This window comes from Hyalella azteca, unplaced genomic scaffold, assembly GCF_000764305.2.
Source record: "Hyalella azteca isolate HAZT.00-mixed unplaced genomic scaffold, Hazt_2.0.2 contig12387, whole genome shotgun sequence".
Taxonomy (NCBI): domain Eukaryota; kingdom Metazoa; phylum Arthropoda; class Malacostraca; order Amphipoda; family Hyalellidae; genus Hyalella; species Hyalella azteca.
Genome location: NW_025942347.1, coordinates 710,356 through 718,424, shown reverse-complemented (window position 1 = coordinate 718,424; position 8,069 = coordinate 710,356). Strand labels below are relative to the sequence as shown.

General features: G+C 38.6%; 1 protein-coding gene across 1 annotated transcript; it reads left to right on the top strand.

The window, feature by feature from the left end:
- The first annotated feature begins 1,415 nt into the window (after positions 1–1,415).
- LOC125178747 (cuticle collagen lon-3-like) lies at positions 1,416–3,412 on the top strand. The gene is made up of 2 exons (XM_047883249.1): positions 1,416–1,500; positions 2,439–3,412. The coding sequence occupies exons 1-2, from the start codon at positions 1,416–1,418 to the stop codon at positions 3,410–3,412; spliced, it is 1,059 nt and encodes a 352-aa protein (XP_047739205.1).
- The last annotated feature ends 4,657 nt before the right edge of the window (positions 3,413–8,069 follow it).

Sequence of the window (8,069 nt, the reverse complement as noted above, 5' to 3'; positions counted from 1 at the left end):
AATTAAGCAATTCATAAAAAAAGAATAATTTAGGCAAATGATCAAATTGATCAATAAATTAAACATTAAATTAGAAAATTATCAGTCAATCAAGTAGGAAATTCATTAAAAATCAATTGTTTAATTAACATTGTTAACATAACATTAACATTAATTAATGATGTTAATTAACATTAACATCAAATTAGCGAGCAATTTATTAAATTAGCAACAATTAAAAAGTAATTGCTTTAAAAAACAGGACAGAAACAGGACAAACATCAGCCCGATGAGTGAACAATACACTAACAAGTCCAGCTGATGGCTGTATCGAGCAATTAAACATGAAATTAACCACATCATTTACTAATCAAAATTGCCATTAATTACCATAGAAATGTATGGGGAAAAACCCACAGGCTAAACTAGGATAGAGTAAACTTCAGGCATATGAATAATATGCGAACACGTTAGGCTGTGTTTAGTTAAGTATTTAAGTAATTAACTAATTACAATCAATTAACACATAGGGTGAACTTAGATAAACTTTTACCCTATATATAAATGAATAATACGCCGTTTATGTTGAGCTGCTAAGGTAATAATTAAATAGATGATGAATGCGGAAAGGATGTAATTTGTTTTGGTGAAGGCAATGAGGCATGAATGATAGCATGTATCCACATATTCATACGAAGCATCAAATGTTATGGGGCAGTTGGATTATGTTAAAATTATCAACTATGACTAAGCAACGAAATGACGGAACAAATTGTCACTAAGTCTTTAAGTCATCAGACTTAATGTCGTCTATGAAAATAAGTTATTTATATAAAAGTTTTGTGAGTAATTGCTACAATTCACTGGCACTTTAAATACACGAATAAGTTGACCATCCACCTTGAAAATGCATGTTCAACAGCTGGATTAATAATCCTTCCATGAAAAGCAGTGCGAATTTGGGCTAATGTTTGAAAGCTGAAACTCTTTAAACGTCACGACAACGAATGGAAATGAGAGGGGCAACGAATTACGTAAAGAATGGGACAATCCGTCCACACAAATCCTATATATGTCGATGGAATGGGCCCATATAGAGATTTCAGAGTGAAATATGCCCATAACGGGCAGAATCTACTGATTATCTTAAAGTCACAGACAAATTAAGTTCTGTACAGGTATTAAAGATAAATATTGAGCTATTTTAACAGGAAAATATATTTCTAAAATTTAGGCTATGCTAAACGAAAACATGATGTGGATGACGCGAGTATCCAAACAAACGTATAGGTAAGAGTAACTCGTATAAAGGATCAGCAAGGTTCCGTATTAAGTCAAAAGTAACTTGCAGTAAATACGGCCGAGCCTCAATGGAAACGTCCAAAGTCAAACCTCCAAGTATTCGGCAAGAATGACTCTTCACAGTACAGGCAAAAATGACTAACGAAACTACAAGAATACAAGAGAAACTTCAAGAAACTACAAGAATAAGTCTCCTTGTAAAAGTCAACGGCGAATCAGGTCCTAAAGCGAGCCTCTTACAGGCTCTAAAAGTTCTCGCGTAAAGAGCGTGAGGTCTCCGAGGAAGGCTGTACATCACTGTCCTCAGATTGCTTATCACATTTATATATTGCTCATTTTGCGTCGAGCTTCAATTTCGGATCTGATGGAGCACTTGCCTACACTTCATTGCTTGGCAGGGCCAGTCGCCCGCTCTATCAGATGCTGGGATAGAGCTCCCCGTCATGGCGCCGAGGAAGGAAATGAGGAGTAATCGTATGGAGCCCAGCAAGAATTAAGGCGTTAATATTGAGTATGTTTAAGGTCTTTATGCACCCGCAGTACAAATAAATTACCCAGTAAAGTTTGTGACATGGCTAGTTTTTCAATAGTCATTCAAAACTAGTCAGGTCGGAATCAATGGAAAGTGAAATGATTCGGTATTCGTTTATCTCCTTTCTCTTCTTGTAAAATTGCGCGACACAATCACGCACATCAGTACAAATAAAAATACAAATTTGGAGACTTTACTAACTATAGATCTACACGGGTATTCATCAAACAAATATCAAAGTATTACATACTTTTTGTCCCAAACAAATATGATGTTCTCCACAAAATACAAGTTCACAAGAGCTTACGTTAATGGTTTGCCCTAGTCTTTAAATTCGGATGTTATCATGCAGGCGGCTAAAGTTAAGCCTATTTTATTTGTTAAAGGGAAATAAACAATTAGTCTACTCTACATTGGAGATCTGATGATTAATTTACTCACAACTACCCAGGAGCATATTGGGTACAAGGGATCAAGGAACATTTATTCTGAGGAACAATTGAAACGAATACGCAACATTTCAAAACTAACTCAAGCTGGAGCGCCTTCCAGGAGAAATAATTCTCCAATCGGCCTCTAATAAATACGAGAATTACTTCCCGAGTTCTTGATAACGATGGTTCAGATGGTCCGCTCCGTGACCATGGTTCTGATGGTCCACTTAGTGACGATGGTTCTGATGGTCCACTTTTTGGCAATGGTTCTGATGATCCGCTTTGTGGCGATGGTTCTGATGGTCCACTTTGTGGCAATGGTTCTGATAATCCGCTTTGTGGCGATGGTTCTGATGGTCCACTTTGTGGCAATGGTTCTGATGGTCCGCTCCGTAACGATGGTTCTGATGGTCCGCACCGTGACGATGGTTCTGATTGCCCGCTTTGTGACGATGGTTCAGATGGTCCACTTTTCGGCGATGGTTCTGATTGTCCACTTTGTGGCGACGGTTCTTATGGTCCGCTTTGTGACGATGGTTCAGATGGTCCGCTCTGTGACGATGGTTCTGATGGTCCGCACCGTGACGTTGATTCTGATGGTCCGCAACGTGACGATGGTTCTGATGGTCCGCACCGTGACGATGGTTCTGATGGTCCGCACCGTGACGATGGTTCTGATGGTCCGCACCGTGGCGATGATTCTGATGATCCGCTCCGTGACGATGGTTCTGATGATCCGCTTTGTGGCGATGGTTCAGATGGTCCGCACCGTGACGATGATTCTGATGATCCGCTCCGTGACGATGGTTCTGATGGTCCGCTCCGTGACGATGGTTCTGATGGTCCGCTCCGTGACGATGGTTCTGATGGTCCGCACCGTGACGATGATTCTGATGGTCCGCACCGTGACGATGGTTCTGATGGTCCACTTTGTGACGATGGTTCTGAGACCGTCACTCGTCTTGACGGACAGCACCAGGCCCATGGGCTAATGCAGTCTAGTTGTCATTTGGTCTCTGATGAGAACCTTGTCGCCGCACTTCAAGCGTCGTCTTGGAGTCTGCCATTTATTTATTCTTTGGAGCTCACTCAAATAGACCCGGTGAAACTTGATCCGAGAGATGCTTCACTCTACGCCACTGTCTTGGACCGATCGGGATGGTGATTGCGATCAACAAAATTTGCACACATTCTTCCGGCCACGCCGCCATGTCATCCGGCCACGCAGCCCCTAAGTCATCCGCCCATGCACGCCGCTAAGTCATCAGGCCACACAGCTAAAGTGGACACTTAATTCGCCTTCATAATGTCGATGATACCCGATGATTGATGTTGAACTAAACGACTTCAACACACCGTCAAAACACCAGTAATTTTCTTATTAGTAAGTCTGCCTCTATAAATAAGTTCCTGAAAGTAGCATACTCATACCGTCTATAAAATTCCAATAGAGCGCGATACCATAACATATGAATTCGGTCAAAAACAAACCGAGATCGGAAAACAGACACTAGTTCTATTTATCTCTGATAATACGGATGCTGCAAGTAATATCTTGCAGCGGCTCATCCGGCTCAGAGTTGGGGCTATAAAGTCACCTGCTAGAGTGTGTTGGGGCAACTTAATATTTGTCGCCAGCTTAGAGTGACGGACGAGCTAGCGAGCCTACAAATTTGCAGCGCAATGGAAGATCTGCAAGCCGTGAAGCGTGAGATGAGAGTGGTGGTGTGATGAAGCGTGAGATGAGAGTGGTGATGTGATGAAGCGTAAGATGATTGAAGCGTGAGATGAGAGTGGTGGTGTGGTGAAGCGTGAGATGAGAGTGGTGGTGTGATGAAGCGTGAGATAAGAGTGGTGATGTGATGAAGCGTGAGATGAGTGTGGTGGTGTAATGAAGCATGAAATTTAATGAATTTTTTTAATGAAATTTTAAAATTTTTTAATGAAATTTTAAATAAAGGGTAATATGTCAAGAATATGGAGGAGACATCAATCGGAATGTAATCAAGTAACATAAAGAGCTCATAAACATAATGATTACTTATATGGCCCGCTTTAAAATGCTGATATTTCTAACTTAAGATTAATTGCATTGAAAAGAGCAATAACGGCAATGCGATAACACACTGAACAACAGCACAATACTCCCATTCTACAATCGACTAAACGAAGGTATCGCTAATTTATAGATGTATATCTTCGCATTAAGATATCAACTAATGGATTGTGAACTAAAAGTTCTAAAAAAAATTCAAGCCCTAAGTGAAAGATAAGTAAATTAGTTCACAAATTAGAAAAATAATAAATTTAAATACCATCACTAACAACTAACAAGAGATAATGAAACTCACCTCTTCGACCTTCCCGAATTGTTCCTGCACAGAAAATGTCTTTATTAATGTAAGCATAAGTTACGGTATTACTTATATAAAACTGCAAGTTGATCCTTTTACAATAAACAATGGAGAAAAGCAAGTATATACTTAGGAAAAAACTAGTTAATTTGAAATAATTTATTGAATGCGATTGCACAATTTTTATTGAGAAATTGAAATTGAAGAAAGAGAGGCCAACATACCTGGATGTTGTCGAGGGTGGAGGCCTGGAGGACAGGCATGGCGGCCAACATACCTGGATGTGGTCGAGGGTGGAGGCCTGGAGGACAGGCATGGCGGCCAACATACCTGGATGTTATCGAGGGTGGAGGCCTGGAGGACAGGCATGGAGTCGTTGTACCAGGTGATGGTCGCCGCAGGTTTAGCGCCGCGCACGTCACATTTTAAGGTAATTAATGACCCCTCCATGGAGGGGGGCGGCCGCAGCTGCAGCACCTCCACGCTCCGGGGCGCCACTGGACCAACAAGAAATAAATCAAATTATTAATATTTACAATATGTACTACAAGTAATATATACCGAAATATATGTATATCTAATATATATTTATAATATATGTAAATATATAATAATGTATGTAATATATATTTACGACATATATTACGAATAAAATATAAAGTGCATACCGTATATATTAAACAAATAATCCATAGTAATATATATTTACAATACCTATTACAAGTAATAATTAATTTACATATGTATTAAATGTAATAATCCATTTCGAAGTAATTGCCAAATTTATCGAAGTGTACTCCAAAGTTGTTGAAATAGAAGTTTTTTCAGTATTATTGCATTAACTAATTATAGGATTTATCAAGTCATTCACAGAAATAAATCTAGCAGATAATTTTAGACACTTCTTCTATTTATTGAGATAACTACATTTTGAGGTTAATTTAAAACTCAAGAAACAACACCGACCGTTCAATTTATTTCTACGCTGAAATTTAAACAAAAACTATCAGATCAAATAAATATATTCGTTCTTCACTTCTAAGATCAACGTAGTCTTTTGTTTGTAATTTAAATGCTGGTTTTCTGAGATCGAAAGACCGATAGCCTCAGATCAGATAACAGCAAACGCTTAATGTGAAGCATGAATCTTATCTTCAAATTGCGATTTCGTGTTATTTGTGGCTTTCTGAAGATGTGAACTAATTCGGATGCTAATTTTGGCTCATTGGAACAATTGGTATGTTTTGAAACCTAGTTGATTTTTTTTTGCTTCTAATTACTCCAAGAAAAATCTTCAAGCAGACGATCAACATTTGACTCTGAAATTCAGTGAACGTAAATCTGCTTTAACCCTCTACCGTCTGACATGAGTAACCGGAGCAATATTGTCCCAAGCCTACTTCCCAAAAAGGATACGTTCTAGTGAGCGCAAAATGACTTGCACTTATGGTTGCCGCCACGTACGACAACTTTAAAATGTTCTCTGTTGCATACACACGTCCTCAGCTTGTTACACTCAATAGTTTACGTATAATTCAAGTTGAAAGTTATGTTTCCGAATAGTAACATACGACGGTAGAGGGTTAAGACTACAATCTGAATCATGCTAGTCCCAAATCCAAAATTTGCACACGTACGTATCATCAACGCGAACGCATCTGTCTTGAACTTTGCACCTACACTCATAAAATTAATTGGTTATATTTTACAAACTATGAAACACTTCCTGCAAGTAGCACTGATGCGCCATTCCATTTTGCCAGGCGAAACTGGTCAGATCGACCCTCATGGGAACGAGAGTGAATCACTCGTGATTTTGACAATGAGAGATACATTTCTCTGAGTGTATGGGCGATATGGCCGGCCATCAACAGACTGCCAACGTCGACCCTGGCGTTAGTGGTTAACATCATCCACCGACGTCTAACCGACCGTTGAAAACAGCCATATTAAAGCAAATATATTAAAGAGATCTATGTAAAAAACATCCACCGCCCGTAAAAAACATCTACACTTGAAACATCGAGGAATCGTTAGAAACATCCATAATAAAACATATGTAATAAAGAGATCTATATAAAAAAAACATCCACCGACCGATAGAACATCCACATCTAAAACATCCACCGACCGTTAAAACCATCCACCGACCGTTAAAACATCCACCGACCGTTAAAACATCCACCGACCTAGCTTCTGATTTGGATTACCAGAAGCTGGGGCGACTCTAAATTTTGTTACCCAGTGAAAATATACAGGCGCGGCAGTTTCTGATATGGATTACCAGAAGCTGGGGCGACTCTAAATTTTGTTACCCAGTGAAAATTTACAGACGCGGCAACTTCTGATTTGGATTACCAGAAGCTGGGGCGACTCTAAATTTTGTTAGGGAACTTCACAATCATCGCAATGAAGAGAACACGTTTTGCAATGCAATAATTATTTCCATGATAAATTACATTCATATTTTAAAACAAATGTTATATGTTTGATCTCATAGTAGTAGATGAATAAGTTATATATATGATCTCATAGTAATAGATGAATATGTTGAATGTATGATCTCATAGTAGTAGATGAATATGTTATATGTATGCTCTCATAGTAATAGGTTACAATGAATTAGGCCATGAAATTAGTATCCTGATTTTAATTGATACAACGCAATGATTAAAATTATTTCAGATGATATTTCAATTTATTTTGTACTAAATGCAACAGTATATCTATGAGGAGGGGGAATGAGGGTGCGGAATGAGAAACAACAAGAGTAACAACAAGAGTAACAACAAGGGTAACAACAAGGGCAACAACGATGGTAACAACAAAGGTAACAACAAGAGTAACAACAAAGGTAACCACAAAGGTAACAACAAAGGTAACAACAAAGGTAACAACAAAGGTAACAACAAAGGTAACAACAAAGGTAACAACAAAGGTAACAACAAAGGAAACAACAAAGGTTTGGTACGTTGAACGGGCTGTCATAAACAGCAGAAACAATTGATCATTAAAATTTTGGTACTTTGGACGGGCTGTCACAAACACCAGAAATAATTGATCATTGAAATTTTGATACGTTGGACGGGCTGTCACAAACACCAGAAATAATTGATCATTAAAATTTTGATACGTTGGACGGGCTGTCATAAACACCAGAAATAATTTAGCTTTAAAAACAAAGCCTGACAACGAGCGAGACAAACTGACAGCGGCCAGCTTGATTCTTTCCTGTACATATTTCTGCACGTGAGAATTCTGTCTAAAACAGGAGACAGAAAAAATACTGCATAAAACATGAGCGTAATGTCGAGAAAACTCTATAAAACACGAGCTTGATGTTAAAAAACTGGATTCAACGAGAGTTGAACGTTGTGCAAAAAGAGTTTACAGCAAGAACCCGATGACATCAAACATGAACTTGGTTTAAAGGAAATAAGTTTGTGAGTCTGAAGCTGAAAAAATATT

Coding starts and splice junctions, on each gene's coding strand:
- LOC125178747 (XM_047883249.1), top strand. CDS start 1,416: ATGACTAACGAAACTACAAGAATACAAGAGAAACTTCAAGAAACTACA. Junction 1,501..2,438: donor AAAAGTCAACGGCGAATCAG/GTCCTAAAGCGA, acceptor ACGATGGTTCAG/ATGGTCCGCTCCGTGACCAT.